General features: G+C 38.9%; 1 protein-coding gene across 6 annotated transcripts in view; it reads left to right on the forward strand.

Annotated features, from left to right (window-relative positions):
* The window catches only part of MYO3A (myosin IIIA), a 246003-nt gene that overhangs the window by 45212 nt on the left and 177357 nt on the right, over positions 1-23434 (forward strand). For all 6 annotated transcript variants that reach the window (XM_045465686.1, XM_045465685.1, XM_045465684.1 and 3 more), the window contains exons 6-7: positions 17288-17364; positions 20757-20902. In XM_045465686.1, the coding sequence (XP_045321642.1) occupies positions 17288-17364; positions 20757-20902 (223 nt within the window). The remainder of the gene's footprint in view (positions 1-17287; positions 17365-20756; positions 20903-23434) is intronic.

A 23434-nucleotide genomic window follows, 5' to 3' on the forward strand; every position in this document is an offset into this window, starting at 1 on the left:
AGGCAGAGCTGAGAGATGGGAAGAATGAGAGTCCTTGATATAATTGAGCCACTAAATCAACAGATTCTGGAGCCTGCCCCATCAAAGGACCTTCTGTCATGTGAGATAATACATTTCCATATTTACTCAGCCAAGTGGGCTTCTGTGTCATAGCCAAAGGCACCATAGCTGATCCTCCCACATTTGTCTGGGGAGTTATTTACCAGTGTGACAGTGCCCTTCCACACCTCCTATCATTGGATCCCTACGAGTGCACTGCTCCTGGGAAGGTGGGCCACATTATTCTAGGACATCTCAGTGTCCTTCAGTCACCTTCCCCTCCCCTTTCTCTCACTCTGGCTGGGGAAGGTATCTCTCCTTGTGCTTCTGTACCCTATATATTTCTCCCTGTGTTTGTGTTTACAACTTGTGCCTGAAGTGGAAAACGACAACAAAATCCTTTTCATTGCTCCATAGAAAGAGCCAGTCTCTTCGGTCGTGAAAGAAAAACTTAGTCAACCAGTAGCTTTGAGAAATGCAGACTTCCTGGGATACCCTCCAAAGTAGTCTAGATTGCAAACATATACCGATATAATTAATCAGGTGGCCTTTTGTACGATATCTTTGTAAATAATCATAAGTTGGGAAGCTGACAAAATATGGGCTTTGGTTTTAGATGAATTGGCTTATGGACTTTATTTTCAGCAGCAATTAGAAAAGAGGGCCAGTTGCCTATTCAATGTGTTCCCAGTGTTGGATACTAAAATGCTATTATTTGCATGTAAGAGAATTCTTCTGTGTCTATCCTCCATGGTAAGAGGACGTGGATTCAGTTTGCCTAAAATGATGTGTAGATTTTCGTATGAATTCAAACCTGAGGATGGCATGCATGGTGAAACTTCTCAAAGGCAGAGGAGTAAGATGTGGTGGGCATTAAGCCAAAAAAGGATGTCCTCATTCAGCGTTTAAATAAGATTTAGGGAAGGCTGAGACTGGGAGCGAAGTGTTTGAGAATACATTTTATTTGAATTTCTCACCTCACAAAATATATATTAAGCTCGTTATGGCTTCTGCAGATCTGAGCGTGGGGGGCTTCCAGTCCTCTAAATGTCCGAATGGAGCTCCACCACCTCATCCATCCCCAGAAGTCTGCTTCCTATCAAGAGTTCCTTATCTTGGAAAAAGTCACTAGCCCTGTTTTGTTGCTTAAGTCGGAAACCTTTGGCTCATCCGGAGTCTTCCTTTGTCTGCCTCTCACATCTACAACTAGTCGCCAAGCTCTGTTTCTATTACCTACATCCCCAGACTCCATCTTTCTTGCTTCTCTCTTGTCCTAGCCATCATCTCCGACTTGACCTTCTGCGGTTATACTTTTCTGAATTCCTTGCATCCAGTCTTCCTTCCTTCCTCCCCCACTCTTTTCCTTCCTTCCTTCTCCCTCCCTCCCTTCCTTCCTTCCTTCTCCCTCCCTCTCTTCCTTCCTTCCTTCCTTCCTTCCTCCCTCCCTCCCTTCCTCCTTCCTTCCTTCCTTCCTTCCTTCCTTCCTTCCTTCCTTTCTTCCTTCCTTCCTTCCTTCCTTCCTTCCTTCCTTCCTTCCTTCCTTTCTTCCTTCCTTCCTTCCTTCCTTCCTTCCTTCCTTCCTTCCTTCCTTCTTCCTTCCTTCCTTCCTTCCTTCCTTCCTTCCTTTCTTCTCCCTCCCTTCCTTCCTTCCTTGCTTCCTTCCTTTCTTCTCTCTCCCTTCCTTCCTTCATCCTTCTTTCCTTCCTTCCTTCCTTTCTCCTTCCTTCCTTCCTTCCTTCCTTCCTTCCTTCCTTCCTTCCTTCTTTCCTGTCCCTTCTCCACACTGCAGCCAGAGGGACCCCTATCAGAAAGCATAGCTGATCCTGGCACTGTCTTGCTCATCAGTGGCTTCCACTAGCCCTTGGGTAAGCCTTTGCCTTATGATTCTCTGTGCTGGCACAGAGTAAGTACTTCATGAGGTACCTTCTCTTGCTGTCACCTACGATCCAGGTCAGTTTCTTTCAGTTTCTTAAACGCGCCACACTTTTGCTCAGTCGGGGCTCTTATACTTGTGACTGAGTACTTTGAAATATCTTAACATGTTTTTACTCTTTACCTGTCCAAGAACATTATCTTCACTCCAGTCTGCCTGAGGCATCTCTCTATCTAGGGGAAGATTAAGCTTTGTTCCAGAGGAAATGCAAGAAAATGACTGGAGTAATATTCAGTTTTTAACATTCAAAAAGAGAAATTTGTAGCAAGACCCAGGATATCTCTTGAGAAAGGTCTATGTAAATTGTTTTATCTTCTCTTTAGAGGGTTTCACACTAGAGAGAAAAGAAAGAAGAGGGAAACCCTTTCCAGTTCTAGGGTGATGGTGGAAAGATGAAGCAGAGAAGGAGACCAGGAGAGTGAGATGAGCTTTAAGAAAGTGAAGATGACAATGAGGGCAGATAAAAGCTCTCACCTGCACACTCCCCACCATTTGCATCCACGCTACGGAGAGGCCATTGCTGCAGACTGAGCTGAGCCATGTCCTTGTCGTTTACACATGGAGGTGTAAAGTGATTACGTAGGGAAAGTACTCAAATTGAGCTTCCCCAACTCTTCCCTTAGTTTCCAGAAACCCAAAAGTCACTGAGAATCTGTCTGGGGAGTTCCTAGAGGGGTTGCTTAGTCTGGGCAGTGAGGCACAGAGCAGATCACCTGAGCCAGGTCTGATTAGGAGTCACAGCCAGAGCTCAGAGTGTTCTCAGCTCCAGCCAAAGCCAACCTGAGCCTTAGTCTGCTCAGAGGAACCACAGGAAGCCCTGCCAGTATGAGGAGAGTGGACCATGAGCTCACCCGATGCCAGTGCCGGCATGGGAGGCCAGTAGGGCACCTAGCAGCCAGGCAGACACACAGGCCAATGGCCCCAGAGGCCAGAGACCTACATACCAAAGACCCTCCCTCTTCTCCTTGCCACAAGGTCTTATAAGCCATCCCTCATCCTGTACACATGGTACCATCTTCGGGAGGGAGGAAGGAGGAGGAATGCCATCTGAGAGATGGAACAGGCACTTTTATCCAACAGAAACTGAGCTCTATCTAAAAGGACTTTATGGGTTTATTAATTCTGAGTAAGCTTTACTGCCCTCCCGGCCAGTAGATAGGGGCACAGGGAGAGGCCATAATAGAAGCAAAAGGAATTGTATTTTAGTATAGGGTGATTCCATTTTGTGACCAGTTGTGGACATGATGCTTTCCCTACATAGAAACCTCTCTTCACTCCTGCACCTAGCTAACTTCTGTTTGCCTGGCTGAGTACCTCCCACCACCCGTACTTTGTTTAGACAACCAATTGCCACCCTTGATTGTAATCATAATTTAATTTGACTACCTTTCCTACTAAGCTATAAGCTTCATGATGACATGGTATCTCTTTGGTCTGGCACTTTGTCCCTAGAGTCAAGCATGGTACTGGCCCCTTGAACATGCTCAGTAAATACTGTCGAATGAATGATGAGAGGCAGGATTTTTCCATACAGTTGTGTGACCTTGAGAAAGTCAGTTACAATCTCCAAGGACATCAAAATGCTCATCTACAAGTATGAGAAATAACAGGCTCTACCTCATATGGTTGATTGCTGTGAAGAATAAACAGCATGATACAGGCAACCTACTTAGTATAATTATAGATACTTTATAATTTAAAAAATTTGAGGTATTACCATTATCATGAAATAGTATTCTTAGCCCCTAGCTCAGTGTTGTATACATAGTAGGTACTTGATAAATAGTAAATAAATACTTTAAAAAAAATAGTTGCTAAATACTGGAAATATGAGTTCCCAAAATAGCTTCTTTCTGTTTCCAAAAAAAGTAGCCCTTTGCTAGAGTAAATTTGGTGTTACTTTAAATATCAAGCTACTTAATTATACTGAAAGAAAGATTCAGTTTGCTGATGCTAGTTATAAATATAGCCTTTAAGAAAACCTTTGGGTTTTTTGTTAAATGGATTTTTTTTTAATTTTTTTTAATGTTTATTTTTGAGAGAGAGAGAGAGAGACAGAGCATAAGCAGGGGAGGGGCAGAGAGAGAGGGAACACATAATGCAAAGCAGGCTCCAGGCTCTCTGAGTTGTCAGCACAGAGCCCAACGCGAGGCTCGAACCCATACACCACAAGATCATGACCTGAGCCAAAGTCGGACACTTAACTGACTGAGCCACCCAGGTGCCCCTTAAATGAGCCAAAGTCAGATGCTTAACTGACTGAGCCACCCAGGTGCCCCTTAAATGGATATGTTTCTACAAAAATTCCCTAGACACCTCAGAAAGTAAAAAGACAAGGGAGCTTGTAAACAATATTAATGAAATACATTAGCAGTCCCTGGTATATAATCAATCAATAAATAATATGATCTCCCAGGAGGTAAACTCCTTTAGGCAAATCAACTAATGTCTGAAAAAGCAGTTCTTATGTGGACTAGAAAATGCAGGAGAGACTAAATGTAAAGGGCAGTTCTCAGTTCTCATTTCTATGGATTTCTCTCTGGGGAGCTTCATTTCTAATAGGATAGTTAACATTTCAATATAAAAGTGCAGAATGTACTTCTTGTGATTTATTTAGACATTGTTCTTATGACAGAATATTTTATGGCTTTCAATCTCTTATTACCCACATGCCCAATTTTAGACCAAATCCCCAATGAGTAATGTAGGTCAAAGAGAAGTTGTGATTTTTGTTAATAACCCACTTTTAGCATCAAGTGAGGCAGTTATACCTGAACTTAAAAGCTGTGAAGTTCCTCTTATTCCTTCCTTTATTCCCAAAAAATTCAGAATAAAAGCCATTTAGGTGGGATTGAACAAGCACAAGAGAGCAGGGTACAGCTCAGCATGAGGTTTGAGCCTGAGTGTGGTGAGAAAGACATCCATGCTGGGAAGGTGGTGGTAATGGGGTTCAGTTGGAGAGGAGTGTGAGTCCCTGGGTGGGACAAGGAGAACATCTGTCTAGGGAGATGATGACGACCCTACTTCAGGTTATCAGAGCCCAAGCTAGGTAAGAAAGACATCTGTGTAGGGGTCGAGATGGAGACAAGACATTGTTACATAAAGGGGGATTAATACCATCAGGAAATATAATATGTACAAGCGGAGCCAGGTTTCTTACTGTTAGAGAGAAGAATTACAAATATGGAAAGGAAGAAAACTAAACCCAGTAGTGTTAGATTGGAATTGGAGGTATCATTTTGAATGCATGGTTTTCAATATATATAGACAAATATAAAAATAAATATAATGGAATGTGCATGTGGGACGTGTGTGTGTGTGTGTGTGTGTGTGTGTGTGTGTGTGTGTAGGTGTATACATGTTATTTAGGTATTTCTACTAAGAGGGCTTGCAAACGTTGATGTACCAAGAACAAGCCCATCAAGCACTTAGCTTTTGGTTTCTAAATACAGTTCTCAATTAAGAGGAAGCCAGGATTCTTAGAGAAAGACTGATTTTAATGGCTATACAAGATGAACATGGAACTTAATGTGCTCAAAAGGAAGGAAATGTTAAAAGAATAATGGTAACATGTCAAAAGAACACAGAAGCCAAATTGAAGGAATTCTCACTGAGCAAATCTGGGGAAATTTTAGCATCAAAATAATGATGATAATGACGGTAATGATGGTAACTCATTGAATAAAATAGAAATCCATTAATCCATACTTGCGTACTTAGATATATAAATAAATGAATGGAAAGAAGCAAAAGCTTTTCTTGCAGAAGAATAGCAACTAATAAATATAGAAGGGATAGTGAAATTTTTAAAATGATCATTTGGAAATCGTCATAGTAATAATTAATTCATCCCAAAACTTCAATGGGTCCTAAACTAGTGTGTTAAGTTTTGATTAGAAATAGGATATTTACATAGTCTCAAAAGATTTCATAAAATACTTAATTACAAAAGAAAAAGAGACACTTTCAGGACAAAACATAAGCAGTTGATCAAAGTGAGTACAACTAGTAATGGAACAAGTGAAAATCACATACCATCTGGTAGGATCGCAGTCATATACCATCAGTATCACTTCCATGATGTTCCTGCCAAAACTATAATTGTGAGGGAAAATCCAAATTCAGGAACATTCTGCAAAGTAACTGGCCTGAGGTTAAAAACTGTCAAGGTTATAAAATTCAAGCAAAGATTAAAGAACTCCAGATTGAAGGAGGCTTAAGAGACATGACAGCTAAATGCAACACATGGTCCTGGGCTGGATTCTTTTGTTGTGGGGATGGACATACTTGGGACAATTGATGAATCTTCAATAGGGAAAATAGATTAGATGGTAGAAATGTGTCAGTGTTAACTTCCTGATCTTATTAGTTGTACAGTGGGTGTGTAGGGGAATGTCTTTGTAGCAATCACTAAACTGTTTGGGTGTGGAGGGGCATCATGTGGCCTACTTAACTCTTTAAATGGTTCAGGAGAAAAGTTTTTTTGAACTTCTCTTACCAACTTTTCTCTAATGTTGAAATTATAGCAAAAAACATTTTTAAACTATGGAGTAGAGCTGGAGATTTAGCATGGAAGTCTCGATGTTTATGTACGTGTGTGTGTGTGTGTGTACATATATATATATATATATATATATATATACACATATATATGTAAAGATATATATATGTAAAGATATATATATGTCTAAAGATATATATGTGTATGTATATAAACGTGTGTTGGTAGTTGGATGTTATGAATCTTGAAAATTTGAGAGCTAGTGCTTTATGGAATGAAATAATATATGGGAAAAATAACTAGGGGGAAGAGCCATTTTTGAAAGTTGGCAGAGCTTTAGAATTTTCATACATATACTAAAAATTAATATTTCATTCAGTTGGAATTTATTATTTAAAAAAAATTTAATGTTTGTTTATTTTTGAGAGAGAGAGCAGGAAGAGGCAGAGAAAGAGGGGGGCAGAGGATCCGAAGTAGACTCTGCACTGAGAGCAGAGAGCCCAGTGTGGGGCTCAGACTAACAAGCTGTGAGATCATGACCTGAGCTGAAGTTGATGCTCAACCAACTGAGCCACCCAGGCACCCCAGATAGAATTTATTTGAAAGAAAAGACATTTGTAATTCTTTTATTATCTGTATCAGAACCATGAATAGATGGACTGTTTCCACCTGAACCTGTAGGCTCAAGTATTCCAAACTAAACATTTTCCAAAGTTGAATTACAGTTTTTTTTTAAGTGTATTTATTTTGAGAGGGAGAGAGACAGTACAAGTTGGGGAGGGGCAGAGAGCGAGAGGGAGACAGAATCCCAGGCAGGCTCCACACTGTTAGCATAGAGCCCAGTGCAAGGCTCAAACTCATGAAACCATGAGATCATAAAACCAAAAGTCAGATGCTTAACTGACTGAGCCCTAATTAAAATTTTTTTAATGTTTAATTTTGAGGGGGGGGAGAGAGAGAGAGTGTGTGTATACATGCAAGTGGAAGAGGGACAGAGAGAGGGGGACAGAGGATCCAAAGTGGGCTTCATGCCAACAGGAAAGAATCAATGTGGGGCTCAAACTCATGAACAGTGAGAGCATGACCTGAGCTGTGGTTGGACACTCAACCAACTGAACCACCCAAGCCCCTCAAAGTTGAATTAAGCTATTCAACATCATAGATTACGTTTGAACTAAGCTTTTCAACATTATAGATTACGTTGTATGTTTCAGTCAAGGGTCTTTTAGTTGTAAGGACAAGAAAACCAAACTAGCTTCAAAAAAGAGTAAGATACAAAAGGCAATCTCATAGATAGGAAGAACAGGGGGGACTGAAACCAACAGAAGAATGGAAGGCAAGAACCACAATCAGTTGCTGCCTCTTGCTATGTCACTGGAGAAACCAAATCTCTCCTTTCTGTTCTCTGTGGTTGTCTACAGACCAGCCTCTGGAGTTTTCATGTTGCCCATCAAGGCTATTTACTCAAAGAGCAGCCTCAACCTTCTCAGCCTATATGACGTGTGGGTCCAGTGGGAATAGATAACCTACCTGGACTTTTAGCACCCCAAGTCAAAAGGAATTTGGAGTGGGAGAAGAAGCTCAGTTGGAGAAGCTGGGTCAGATACCTTTCTTTGATCCTGTTAGCTATGACCAGAGAAAGAGTCTTAAACAAGCCTGCCTGAACCTTCCCATTTTGCAAGTAACTGTGAATACAGAAAGATTTTCTTTTAAGAGCATTATGGAAAAGGAAGGACAAAGATATTTTCTAAATATACTAGACAATATAGTTTCTTATTGATGTGCACTGCCTTATATTCTGAGAGATGGTCAGAATTTTAATTTGTTGAAGTTAAATTACATGAAGTATAACCTAGAAATTCTATCATGAAGTCAAGAATGGATTTCAGAAAGGGGCACCTGGGTGGCTCAGTCAGTTAAGTGTCTGACTCTTGATTTTTGCTTAGGTCATCATCTTGTGGTTCATGAGTTCAAGCCCCACGTGGGACTCTGTCTTCGTCTCTCTCTGTCCCTCCCCCACTTGCTCTCTATGTCTCTCTAAAAATAAAAATAAACTTAAAAAAAGAATGGATTTCAGATGTTTTGAAAGAGCTTTTATTTGGTAATAGAGAAAACTTTATATCTAGAGATTTACCCAACACAAAAGCAAACTAATTACCTCAATGCAGCTGTAGAAATTTTAGTAAAAGTACCAAGTCTGCCTTTCCATGGAATGATGAATTTAGGTCAATCAAAGAGGACTTCCTTATATTTTTTTAAGAGTCACCTCTTTTCTCTCTCAGTTTTTCTTATTATAGAGTATGTGACTTGGACTAAAATTACATGGCCTTAGTCTGCAGCTCTAATATTTGAATTCCTGAAAAGCTCCAAGCAAAAAGATTTTTATTGGGGAGGAGGGCAGGGGAAGGGAGGAGACAGGGTAATGGGAGAGGTGATTGGGGATAAAAGGGAATGAAAAAATAAGAGATCAGTGATGATAATGCACCATAAATGAGGAATATTCTATATACAGTTGTCCCTTGAACAACACCGGTCCACTTATACATGGATTATTTTCAATACAGTACAGTACTGTGAATGTATTTTCTTTATGATTTTCTTAATAACATTTTCTTTTCTCTACCTTACTCTGTAGTATGAATACAGTATATAATATATATGATACACAAAATGTGTGGTAATCAACCGTTTATGTTATTGGTAAATTTTCCAGTCAACAGCGGGCCATTAGTAGTTAAGTTTTTGGAAAGTCAAAAGTATATGCATATTTTCAACTGTGGGGGTTGGGGGTTGGCACTCCTAGGCCCCATGTTCAAGGGTCAACTGTACTCAACTCTCTATAACTGAGGTCCAGTATTATACATATACACACATGCAAGGTCATACATAATTAAATTACACAGATCTAGGTACATGGTTTTATGTTCAAAGCCAAGGAGAGTGCAGCAAGCAGTGTGGTCTTGATGTCTTTAGAGAAAGCACTACATAATCTCCATTATAAGATATGAGCTGAGTATTAAAGGGAAAGATTTAGTGCCAGGTAGACTGGAGAGAGGACAGATTTCCAAAGGAAATCACATCAGTATGGATAGGAGTAGTGATTGCACAGAATCACTTACCTTGTGTCATCTTATAGACTCACTGAAAGCTAAAGCTGGAGGTAACCTTGAATGTCATTTGGTATATTAAGTACAAGAATGTCAGGAGATTTTTAATATTCCTATATGCAACACATAATGTGAATATGAATTCCTGATGAGAAAGTATAAAGTTTTCACAAAACTAAATAATTTGTGACCCAAAAGTCATAATCATTGACTTATCCTAGTCTCCTGAATTAATAATGAGAAAACAAAAGCTTGGGCCCACTGTGAGATGGATCTGAACTGAACCTCATTGCTCACTTTACATCTATTAAATCCCTATTCTGACTGGTGGAGCACAGTGATATTTGGGGTCTCCTGGAATAAGTGCCAGTTCAGAGGTGGCATCTAGCAATCCCAGAAAAGTCTGATTATTTCCTTTTCCCCAGTGCAAAATCACCCTAGTAAAAAGCCATTGGTCCCTTTGGGGAAGGCTCAGAGATTTTTAACAAAGTTTTGGTAGCGTACTGGGGTACTTTCTCAAGGGGCGACCTCCCCTTCATTCAACGGATTCTGGGTCTACAAAACCAGCTCAAGGCTTGGGGTTGATTGAGAAGCCATCACTGTCTGTTTTTGATGATTCAAGTTACACTTACGTTCACTTGACTTAGGACTATTTTGCTTTTTCAGATTAATTTCATAGTCTTCCCATCTATTTCACTTTTGCTAACACTGATATCAACTAGGCAACACCGTAGGTCTCTGCAATGCAGAGTCTTCTGATTACTGCTTTGACTCTGCTGCCTGTTATGGTAACTGCCCACCTTACCCTTGGAGTTGAGGACTACCACTTGGCTCCTACCACTGTGTGATCCAATTCCTCTCAGTGTATTTAGCTTTCCTAATTCAGTGGCATCAATTCCCATTGTAACTTCTAGCCTACAGAGAAGAGTGATAATAGAGCTCTCAAGGATTCTGGGACTGCCATCAAAAATGCATTTCTCACAGTTACATTGAAAGGCATGTCCTCTGGATGTTCCCATGTTGGGTAAGTAGGTCTTAAATGAAAAATCCTCTCCAACATTTCAATCTTCCTAAGTCTTTGAATCTCTTCCTCTAGAGTAAACCAGTGTAGTTCTGGCATTTCAAGTTCATTTACTAGGGCAACTTTTTCACCCGTGTCTGAGCCAACCGATCAACCAGACCGGGTAAAGCCCCTTCTTTCCCAAGCTGCGATATTAAATGCAAAATCTCTGCATTGTGGGTATCTATCAACAAATTCAGCCTTATCCAAGTTTATGTTCCTTCCACCATTATCCCACACCCTTAATAATGGGATTCTAGGTTTGTTTTTCAGTAATCTAAGCTCTTCATCTACCAGAGAGAAGGGTTTCTTTTAGGGCAGACGTAGAAGCTTTCAGGTCATTTGTGTAGCACTTCAAGCTGGGAATTTGAATCCCTGAGCTCATTCTTTTTTTTCCCTTCATCTTGTCCAGCGATATAAACAGAAACCAGCCAATTTCATTCTATTCATTAGTTTGACAAAATGTTCAGATATCACCCTGAACCATGCCTCTTACAAGTAAGTGTTTGATTAGAAGTATCCAATGCTGATATTTTGTGTACCTCTATTTGCCACATCATGCCATGCACTATCAGTGCTCTTTACTACTGGAAATAGAGCCATCAATGTCTTTAATCTAACTAGATTAGAAAGCCAATTCCAAAAACCCCAGAACCAAGTTAGAAAAATCATCTTTAAGATTCTGTTCCTTTAGAACCACTCTCAGTACCAAAATCTCTGTCAGAGTTCTCCAGAGAAACAGAATCAACAGGATATGATGGGTGGGGTGGGGAATGAAGAGGAGATTGACTTATTTTAAGGAAATGGTTCATACGACTCTGGAGGCTTGGTGATTCCAAAATCTAGGTGCTGGGGCTTAGTCAGCAGAGCATCAGGCTTCGACTCGGGTCATGATCTCATGGTTTGTGAGTGCATCAGGCACTGTACTGACAGCTCAGAGCCTGGAGCCTGCTTCGGATTCTGTGTCCCTCTCTCACTCTGCCCCTTCCTCGCTCATGCTCTGTCTCTCTCTCTCTCAAGGATGAATAAAACATTAAAAAAATTGTTTTAAATAAAAAATAAAAACACAGAATCTAATGTTAAGCTGGCAGGCTGAAGACCCAAGGAAAAGTTACAGTTTAAGTCCAAGGTAGTCTGCTGGCAAAAGTCCTTCTTACCCAGTGAATGTCAGTCTTGGTTCTATTAAGGCACTTCACTTATTGAGTAAGGCTTATCCACAATGTGGAGGATAATCTGCTTCACTCACAGGTAATTTCATCCAAAACACACTTTCACAGAAACATCCAGAATGATGTTTGACCAAATATGTGGATACCATGGCCAGATTAATCATTATACAATCTTAACTTCATCAATAGAATGAGGATATTAGATGGTGTAATAAATCTTATGGACTCTTCTTGTTGAAAAAAATCTGTATTTTTATAATTTCATTTTTTTTTCAACGTTTATTTATTTTTGGGACAGAGAGAGACAGAGCATGAACGGGGGAGGGGCAGAGAGAGAGGGAGACACAGAATCGGAAACAGGCTCCAGGCTCTGAGCCATCAGCCCAGAGCCCGACGCGGGGCTCGAACTCACGGACCGCGAGATCGTGACCTGGCTGAAGTCGGACGCTTAACCGACTGCGCCACCCAGGCGCCCCTGTATTTTTATAATTTCAATTCTCATTCCTGCACTATTGTTTTTAACAAAGACAACAACACAATCTCATGCTTTTCCCTTTGCTCTCTTTAGATGTCAAGTATTTTGCTGTCTGGTTATAGCAAATCAAGTTTCCTGAAGTTGTCTGGTTTGTTGAAACCACATTGGAAGCCACATATTTAATGCTTCTTCTGACTTCCTAGGACCCTAAGAGACCTCCTGACACAATTTTCTCCCTAGAAAGAGGACTTATGCAATAGGGGACAGAGTTGTTGTACAAACCATCAAGCAGCTCAGGAAACCTTGTTGGAAGGGCCTAAAATAGCATGAGAATTTCAATATAATCAAAGCAAAGGGCTGAAGAATCATTAATGTATGCCACCTTAATGTTCCTGTGGCTTTGACTTTCAGTGTATTATTGTCCTCTCTTCTAGTCTGTTTTCTTTTCAGCCCTGATCTCTCTCTGGCCTCCTGTTTCTTCCCGTATTCTCACTATCCCAACCTGTCTGGAATTTTCCACCTTTTAGCATCTTCTCCTTTGAGATGCTTACATAACTGTTTACTTTGGTGACTTATTCCATTATTCCCTCTCTGGACAAGATGATTTTCCTAATCGTCTTTACTTCCTAGGGCTCCCAAACTCATCATTTGGATTCCTGTTGCCTTTTAAAGTAATTTATGGCAATCGCTTTTAATGGAATTTTGCATTTTTCTACCTTCCTAGCCACTTTTCTTGTGAGAATTTATACCAATGAAAATGCCATTTGTCCTCAGGAAACTTACTCCAGCCAAAGTTTACTAACCTGAAAATGAACATAGACTTTATGACCATTAAGTTGTCTGCTAGCTCCAAAGCTGTTTGGTTATGTTGGCAAAATGAAGTTGAAGTTTAGCAATTGCATAAATGTTTAACACACACATGGAGTTTGGTAAACACCTTCTTTGGTCACTCCTTCATAGTTGAGTTGTGTCTTGTTTTTAATGTAAAAATCATCTAATATTATCAGATACAAAGCTTCCTACTCTACCTAGTTGCATTGTCCCTTTTTCACTTATCAGAGCGCTTTTATTTTTCCTTCTTCACATTCCGGACTAAATTTTTTTTTCTTTCCACACAGTTTACAGTTTTACATTTCCTTAGTTCCATACAGGAACCATCTGTAAAACATTATTTCTGCAGGATGCTAAAAGCCACTAAATGATAGATAAGTAAGACCTCAAGAGCATTGTAATTCAATTAGCCCTGCACTCCATACTCTAACCAGTGGTCCTTGAAGGGGGTGTCAATACCAGGGTGTTTGTAAGACATCATTGTAGTGCAGAAAAAAATATTCATATCTAATTATGAAATATTCATAGTACAGTTATTTAATCTCATACTTTAAAATTATCTTCATTTATGTGTTTCACAATGCATATATTAACATAGTAATGGGTCACCTGGGTGGCTAGTCAGTTAAGCGTCCGACTTTGGCTCAGGTCATGATCTTGTAGCTTGTGAGTTTGAGCCCCATGTCTGGCTCTGTGCTGACAGCTCAGAGCCTGGAGCCTGCTTTGGATTCTGTGTCTCCCTCTCTCTCTGTTTATCCCCTGCTCATACTCTGTCTCTCTCTCTCTCTCTCTCTCTCTCTCAAAAATAAATAAAGATTAAAAAAATTTAAAAACAGAAGTAAATATATAGAGAATAGTCTATCTATAGCTATATCTGTATCGATTGTGCTTGTTCAAAACTTACTTATTCTTTGGGATGTGTGAGTAAAGAGTTTGGAGGCCAAATATTTGTCCTAGAAAATATTTAATCTCATATTAATGTATACATGTAATATAAACTCACATTAATATAAAACCTAATGACTTTTAGGCTTTATAGACTCAGTATTGACTATTACCCTTGTTAATTTGCTCCTTTATTTGTAAAATCATTTAGGCCTTGTATCAGTTAGAATTCCTTGGTTGTAAGCAATAGAAACTAACTCTGACCAACTCAGGCAAAGATACTGACAACACTGATGGGCTTACAAAGTCAAGGGAGAAAGAAGCTGGGCCATCTGGCCTCCTATGAATAGAACTTCACCTGGACCTAGTTTTAGAGCCCTGCCATTGGTTGACTCTACTCTGGTTACCTCCTCCCTGAGTGTCCACTCTACTCAAGATTCACATTTCAAAAAAAAAAAAAAAATATTCACACTTCCAAGAAAAAAGAGTCTGAATGTAACTGCTTTGGATCACATATAACACCCTAAAAAACTTTTTTCCAGTATCCTTCCATGGAAAGTCCTTCCCAACCATCCAAGCTTATAAATTCAGACCGCAGGACATGGCTACTTGCTAAAAAATGCCAACTCTAGTAATATAATCTTTTCTTTATATTCATGAAGAGGAAAAAAGATCACATGATTAGTCTAAAATGTCACTCACCTGCCCTGAGCAAAACTTTTGATGTTTTTACTTGGTTGTGGGTTTTTTTCCCCTTTACATTTCAGTTAAATGACATTTGAATTTTTAAATGATCTTTATGAAGTTGAGACAAAAATGTTCACCAAAGATCAAGTATAATGTAAATTTAAATAAATAAATGAATAAATATATACCCTTAGAATAAATCTTAGTAAATTTAGAATCAATTTTAAATTGATTTTTTTTTCTTTTTGAGAGAGAGTGTGTGAGCAAGTGGGGGAGAGGGAGAAAGAGAATCTTAAGCAAGTCCCACACTCAGTGCCGAGCCTGATGTGGGGCTCAATCTCATGATTATGAGCCAAAATGAAGAGTTGAATGCTTAACCTCTTGAGCTACCCAAGCACCCTAAATTTATTTTTAAATCCGTTCGCTTTTCCCACTTATATAAATAAATTACTATCATAAAATCCAAGTTTAGTCACTTCTACCTTTAATTCATAGAAGAAGACAATCTAAAATGTTTAGATTTAAATTTAATTTTTCTGGGGCGCCTGGGTATCTCAGTCGGTTGAACATCCGACTTCGGCTCAGGTCATGATCTCACGGTTCATGGTTCGAGCCCCATGTCAGGCTCTGTGCTGACAGCTCAGAGCCTGGAACCGGTTTCAGATTCTGTGTCTAGCTCTCTCTCTGCCCCTCCCCCACTCATGCTCTGTCTGTCTCTCTCTGTCAAAAATAAATACACATTAAAAAAAATTTTTTTAATAAATTTAATTTTTCTGAAGGTTCAAATGCTTGGAGTAGGGGTAGAAGTAGAAGGAGTATTTTGGAGAAATGTGCTCTTAAATGTTGATTCTCTTTCTTCAGATAGTCTGTGAGAAAATATTTAAGGGAGAATCTTCAAGCACAGATTAGATAATCTTTGAATTTGAAAAAAATATTTAGTGAGGATATTTTTTTCTGTCACATAATTAACTTTTTCACAGACAAAATTTTTTTTAATTTATTTTTTAATGTTTATTTATTTTTGAGATAGAGAGACGGAGCACAAGTAGGAGAGGGACAGAGTGGGATACACAGAATCGGAAGCAGGATCCAGACTCTGAGCTGTCAGCACGGAGCCCGATGTGGGGCTCGAACCCATGAACTATGAGATCATCACCTGAGCTGAAGTCAGACACTTAGCCAACTGAGCCACCCAGGCGCCCCTTCACAGACAAAATTGGAAGGGCATAGATGAAGATTCTGTGTGGGACAGGATTTATACAGTGGTGGAATAGGTTAGGTCATTGTGAGTTGCAATTCATGTGGAACCAAAACATACTGCCTACCCTCTGCCCAAGTATATTCCACCAATATTTAAGTATATTTCCCCCACTGAAATACCCATGTGGCTGAATATGGCCTTTGAATTTCATGATAAAAGTCAGATGTCATCCTGGAAGAATCAAATATATCCAAATTTAAATCTTAATCAGTGCCTTTATCCTAGTTGGCTTATAAATAGCCAGAGCCTAAAACAAATGTGACACCTAAGAGGTGCTTTTCAAAACAGGGAAATCAGGGAGTGGAGGCCCATGGTGTGGGTGTAACCCATCAATTTCAGAGCAGGTCAAGGGAAGACTGGACAGCCTGCATGAGGAGCGGGAGTGTGAAATGCAAGGAGAGACTTTGCTTCTAATTTTCTTAAGGGTTAATTATGATTATTTCTAACAGGTGTAATTAGTGGGATGACATGACTGAAATACTTGGTTATACCTCTTCACTGTAGTCCTTCCATCTGTAATCTCTATAAAGGAAAACAACTAATTCTATTCATGGTGTTGGATTAAATAGATGCCGTTAATTTGAAACTAGACAGGTGTGATGTCCAAAGTTGATCGTGTGATGGAAAATAATTTGGTTCACATTCACAAGTAACCTACTATGTGCATACAACCATAGAAAAATTCTCAAATGCACCACAATTTGGTAATGGACAGAGGGAGGAGGAGGGAGGGAGGGAAGCGTACCATTCAGATGCAAATTACATGCCAAAATAAGTAATATAGACAGGTAGTTAAAAATGTAGAAGTTTAAAAAAAATTGATTTAGTATGATCAGGAGTAGATTAAATATCAGCATGCGGGAATAAAACTTGAAATGGGGCTTTAAGAATAGGAGGTTTGGATACGAGAAATACAAAATAAGAGGACCATTCTAGACTTTGGCTATGACGAAATCCTGACATAGGATACTTCAAATTTTTTTTTTAATGTTTATTTATTTTTGAGACAGAGAGAGACAGAGCATGAACGGGGGAGGGTCAGAGAGAGGGAGTCACAGAATCCAAAACAGGCTCCAGGCTCTGAGCTGTCAGCACAGAGCCTGACGCGGGGCTCGAACTCACGGACCGCGAGATCATGACCTGAGCCGAAGTTGGACGCTCAACTGCCTGAGCCACCCAGGCGCCCCTGACGTAGTATACTTTAATGTGAAGTTCAAGTTCTGTGGCAGCTTTACGGGAACAGAATTTTAATATTAGTTTGTAAGCAAATTTATTACAACTGGAGTCTCTTTGCATGAGTAATTAATGCAGGAATTTAAGTCTTGTTTCTTCCTTCCAGGTGTGTCTGCACAACTCACCAGCACTTGGCACCGTAGGAATACATCCGTGGGAACACCATTTTGGATGGCTCCTGAGGTCAGACGGTTTTGAGAGAGACAAATGTAATATTGAATCCTTTCCGGCTTTCCTTTTCATGCATGCACTGTCGCCCCATGTTTAGGAATGTACTAGAAGGAAACGTCAGTTGTGTCATTTTTATGAGAGATTTTTATATGAGAAGGAACATGGGAGGTGCTCAATACATGGGCGTGAATGAATGAATGAGTAAATGAAGGACTGAATGAATAAATCCAATGAGGTCAAGAGAAACTGCTTGCGGCCTTAATTTTCTGTTAAATATGCTTTTAGTTGCTCAGCATGTATCTATATTATTGATATTTAGATTTTGTTTTTAAACTAAGAAATATTATGAAAATCCCTAACCTTTGTTTAGTATCAGATTTTCGCTTATTAACCTGTGTAACGGGTTCGTATATTGAGTGTGTCTGCCTGGGAGGGCCATGCTCATCTTGGGTGACTCTTGGGAAGTGGTGAATAAACTGCCAAAATTGCTGAGGGAGAAAGTTTTCTAGAGTCCCATCTTCTCTCCACAGCCCCTGTTAATGCCTTTAATCTTTTTAATTATGTTTATCAGTAAAGAAGACTTATGTTTGAAAACTCTCAGCCTCTGGGGAGGGTTCTGCTATTTATCTACCATTTTCTAGGGAGTGAAGGGAGAAGAAGCGGTTCAAATACTACGTTAATATTGCAAATTTTTAGAACTAAGTGTGTTTGAGGATTAAATCTTTGTGTGCTGTTTCTATTTTAATACTAATTCAATTATTACTTGCAAAAAAGTAAAATGTAAATGTAAAAGATGGAGAAAGGATACATTATCTTAAGAATCTTTTAAAAACTCCAATGGATTAAAAAACTCTTTTTTCTTTTTAATTTTTTTAAATGTTTATTTACTTTTGAGAGAGAGAGAGTGTGCGAGCGAGCATGAGGGAGGAGCAGAGAGAGAGGGAGACACAGAATCTGAAGCAGGCTCCAGGCTCCGAGCTGTCAGCACAGAGCCTGATGCGGGGCTCAAACCCACAGACTGGTGTATCATGACCTGAGCGGACGTTGGACGCTTAACCGACTGAGCCACCCAAGTGCCCCTGAATTAAAAAACTTTTAAGCAAGGTGTACATCTTGGAATAAAAATAGCATAATCATATAAACAAAACCAAAATTGAATTAAGCGATTCTCAAGTGAGAGTTTCTTCAGTTTGTTCTGATGTATTACTAGTGTTTTAAAAGCTCATGACAAAATTTTAAAAATAAATTGATAAAATATAGGGATAATATTAAACAGTGTATCTTATTTATGTATATTAGTAATATAAATGCTATAATATGTAATAATTGTACTATTACTTATTAATATTAAATAATAGTGTAGCTTTATATTTTTCATATGTTATAGTAACAGACCATTGTTATATGTGTAAGTTTGCTTTTAGTGAAAAAGCAATTAAAAAAAAAAAAACTTCTTTAAAGTCTTTTTTTGAGAGAGAACATGAGTGGGGGAGGGACAGAGAGACAGGGAGACATGGAATCTGAAGGAGGCTCCAGGCTCTGAGCTGTTGGCAAGAGCCTGATGCAGGGCCCTAACCCATGAACTGCAAGATCATGACCTGAGCCAGAGTCAGACGCCCAGGCACCCTAGTAAAGAAAGCAGTTTTGATTAGTGGATCTTGGAACAACTCTCACATATAAGTAAAAGAAAATATTTTGATCTATCTAAAATTCAATTATCAGAGTATTAAATGAGTTAATCATAAAATTGACACTCCTTAAATATGCAGTTACTAGACTATCATTTTACTGGTAGGTCATTATTTTCAGTAAACGGGGTTTGAAAGTGCTTTCCTGCTTAACAAACCAATGGGTATTACATAAAAGGGAAAGATTCACTGCCGTCTTTTCAAGCTGTCATATAAATACATATATATTCCATATTTTGTGCATATTATATGTCTTTCTGTAATAAGCATTTTCTAACTTGTGAATAAGTGTCAGTATTTCAATAAATTTCCATTTATTTAGAACTGTTGAAGAGTATATTTTGAATAACCAGCTATCTAGCTAATGAAGGCATCACATATATACCAGCTCTATGTCATTAATGACAAATCTCTTAGATTAGAAAATAGTAAGGTAAATAGTTTTAATATGTTCTCCATAATTAATGGCATAAATTTACTTCAGTGTTTTTACGGCCTCAGAGGCAAGATTGTTCAAGTCAATCATAAGTTGAAAAGTGAAACTCTTGATCTGACATTTAAAAAAAATTTTTTTTATGTTTGTTTATTTTTGAGAGACAGAGACAGGGCATGAGCAGGGGAGGGCAGAAAGAGAGGGAGAATCTGAATCAGGCTCCGGGCCCCAAGCTTTCAGCACAGAGCCCAATGAACCCATGAACCATAAGATCATGACCTGAGCCGAAGTCAGACGCTTAACTGACTGAGGCACCCAGGCACCCCTTGATTTGATATTTTTAAATTAAAGTCTAGATCAAAGGTAGCAGTTGTTGTAAAACCATCCTTTCCAAACTGAAATCCGTGTGTGTCAGGATGGAGGGCACAAGGGAAATAGTGACCATGATAGGTAAACATATACTTTTTACAAGCCATGACACTTTGCAGAGAGAAAGGGGATGATATTTATAATGACTCTAGGAAAGCAAGCATAAAACCAAGAATGTCTTAGGCAAATTGGGGCATAAATTCACCCAAGCCTTTGGTGAGATATTCCAGGATCACATGTAGCCATAAAATAATGAAAAAAATATGGTGGGGCAAAATACATTTTTATATTAAGGAAGTTGAAGATACACAACAGAAAATTCATATGAATGTGTTTTTTATTTTTAACAGCTTTATTAATATAAAATTCAAATACACATACCATATAATTAGCTTATTTGACATGTACAATTTGATTACTTTTAGGTGTATATTTACAGAGTTGTGCAACCATCATCAGAATCTAGTTTTAGAGCATTTTCTTTCCCTCTAGAAGAAATCCTTTACTCAGTAACAGTCACTCCCAAGCTCTCCTCCCAAGCTCTCCTACACGAGGCAACCACTAATCTGCTTTTTGTCTATGGATTTGCTTATTGTGAACATTTCATATAAATAGAGTCATACACTATGTGGCCTTCATGTCTGGCTTCTTTCTTTTAGTGTTTACCCATGTTGTAGCATGTATCAATAGTCCATTACTTTTGATGGCTGAATAATATTCCATTGTATGCATATACCATATTTTGTTTATCCATCACCAGTCGATGGACATTTGGGTTGTTTCCCCTTTGGGGCTATTATGACTAATACTGTGAATATTTGTCACATGAATTTTTAATATAAATTGGGGACTTTTATGCTTACTTTTGCTACAATGCTATAAACTTCACTCCCCCCCCCCCTATTTTCTACTAGGTGATTGCATGTGAACAGCAATTGGATACCACTTATGATGCCAGGTGTGACACATGGTCCCTGGGGATCACAGCCATCGAGCTAGGGGATGGAGATCCTCCACTGGCCGACCTGCATCCTATGAGAGCACTCTTCAAAATACCAAGGTCAGAGGATGAACATGGGGTACAGTATCTGTAGCTTGTCTTTCTTCCCCAAGCCAGTGGTGCTCATCATGGAAATATTCAACATATTTCAGCAAGTTTGGAGCACAGTGGCCTGGAATATCATTCTGCCTATTCTGAGACACTGTATTTATTCAATGGTTTCATTTTCCTGGTCTAAGTAAGATCTTTCTCTTGACACTCAGTGTGTTTTCCTTTTTGGAGGATTTGATCTCAGAAAACAGCAGTTCCTTTCACTCTTGATCCACTCCCAAATTTGTCAGGAAGGCCCTGGGCCATAGTCAGTGCAACAGTGATTTGCTTTGCTTTACTCTATCAATCCAGTAATTTTTTACTACTTGCTAAGACGTCTCTTTGGAAGTTTAAAATGATATTACTAATAAAATTATAAACAGATTTGACTGATAAAATAGTAATGATTTTGAACTTGTTAATATTTTGAACATATTAACATAGAACAGTAACTTTAGAATAATCTCTTTGGAGCCACGAAATCACTTTCCTATCTACGTAGACCCTCCCCTTCAGTGTGTATATTGACAAATTTTCCCCTTTTTATCGTATTACTAATTAAACACTATTTTATACATGTTTTGGTTAGTTCCTAGATATTTCCAAAACCTGATTTGAAAAGACTGCCTGTTTTTAATACAAATATGTTACCTTTTGAGGGCTATCTTAAAGACTGTGCCTGGTACCATAATTCTAATGGAGTGCACACCCAGGGCCTGTGATGAAAGGGGTCTAGGGCAGGGTAGTAGGGTAGTATGTTATATAGCTTGTTACCACTCTCCATTAAACAAATTTTGTCACCCTAGTGCCTATAGCATGTAGAATCATATATGCAAAGCCCTGAGGCGCAATTCTCCAGTCCTAAAGAAATAATGCCAATATGTCGTATTCATGTCTAAATGGGTCCATTTGGGACATTTGGCATGTATTTAAATTAGTAGAAGACCAAAGAATTCGAGTGTGTTTTTAATTTTATCTTTGACCTTCCTGTCTGATATTCATGTTCTGAATTATAATGCCTTGTCATCCTTTATGTAAGAATGTGAATGTAAATCTCAGGTCTAACTTACTTGTAAAATATACTGCTTATTCGGTAAGAGGGGAAACAAGATTACAAAAAAGAACAGAAAACCGGCTCTCTGCCAAGTCTAAGCCATTTCGTTAAATTTGAGGAAAACAGAAAAAAAAAATCTATGTTTCCTAACTCCTACTGTCATTCAGCGTGTGAGAAGCACTGTACTTCCTGAGCCATTTTAATTATGGTTTAAACTACCAAGGTTGTTAGCCGGATGTTATTACTCTTGGTAATGACACCAGATGGAGGAGGAATGACACCACCATTCGTGTTTATTGCACCTGTGAGCAAGGTGCTTCTGGAAACTACATTCTCTTACTTATTTCTCCTTACTTCTGCCACCATGCCAGAGTATATCTCTGACATGCAGTTCTTAGGACACTAACTGTAGAAATAATTGGGGGAAAAGAGGGATCTGAAAAGCTACCTTGTTCTGAGTGTTCTCAAATCATCGAAACTTTGTTATACTCAAAGCAAGACAATAAATCTCTTAGGAAATTTTCAGGAGGACGAGAAGCAAAGCAAGACCATTGGAGAAAAGAATTACTTCTTTTAATGTGCAAATCAGCAGTCTTCAAATGGCCCTGAGAATTGTACAATGAGCCCTAGGCGTGATCTAGGGTAGATGAGTGGCTGCACTTTTCTTTAATGAGCCTGTACAAACTGTACACTAATTTCATTATAAGCTATTTAAGGAGTAATGCAGAACTGAAGACAAAGTGTTTCCATCCTACTGATGAAAACAAAGAGCTGTTAGAATTAGCGTAAGGCAGTACTTCAGCAAGTTCAGCCATCATGGTTGATCAATGCTGCTTGATTACAGAGTTAGATCAGCCTCATTTCCAAGTGATGTGCCTTTGTATTCCTGAACATGCCAAAAACAAAAAGATTTGTTTGGCCTAAAAATAAGAGAAACTAATAACAAAATCTTTTAAGTGGCATTCAGAGCTTTATAGCTAATCATATTTTCCAGTTCCTTACTTTCGTAACCTTGTTTCCAGAAGCAACAGAACAACTCCTAAAGGCATTCTATTAATGCCCCTCTCTGCCACAGTCTCCCTCGTATTCTGAACAGCACACCTTTGAGGTTACCTCTCTGTACCCTGGATATTCTTCAGAGGCTTCTGCAGGACTCAGAGTTAAAAAAAAAAAATCTCTAGTATCCATTGTTTCTATTCTGCCAAGTTATTGATGTTTCCCCATAGGGCTCTCAGGTAAAAGCAGAAAGACTCCTTAAAAGAAAAAAATTTATCAGAAAAATTGGGTCATCTATTAAGTGCATTCAGAGAAACAAGCTGTCATTTTATATAAAGAATGATTAATAACTAATTATCTGTCTTTGAATTGGAAAATTGTGGCCCTGCTTGATGATGCCTGGCAGAACCTCTGACTGCAGTAACGCATTAGTCTGTCCAGCTCTGATTGTG

The sequence above is a fragment of the Leopardus geoffroyi genome, chromosome B4, assembly GCF_018350155.1.
Source record: "Leopardus geoffroyi isolate Oge1 chromosome B4, O.geoffroyi_Oge1_pat1.0, whole genome shotgun sequence".
Lineage (NCBI taxonomy): Eukaryota > Metazoa > Chordata > Mammalia > Carnivora > Felidae > Leopardus > Leopardus geoffroyi.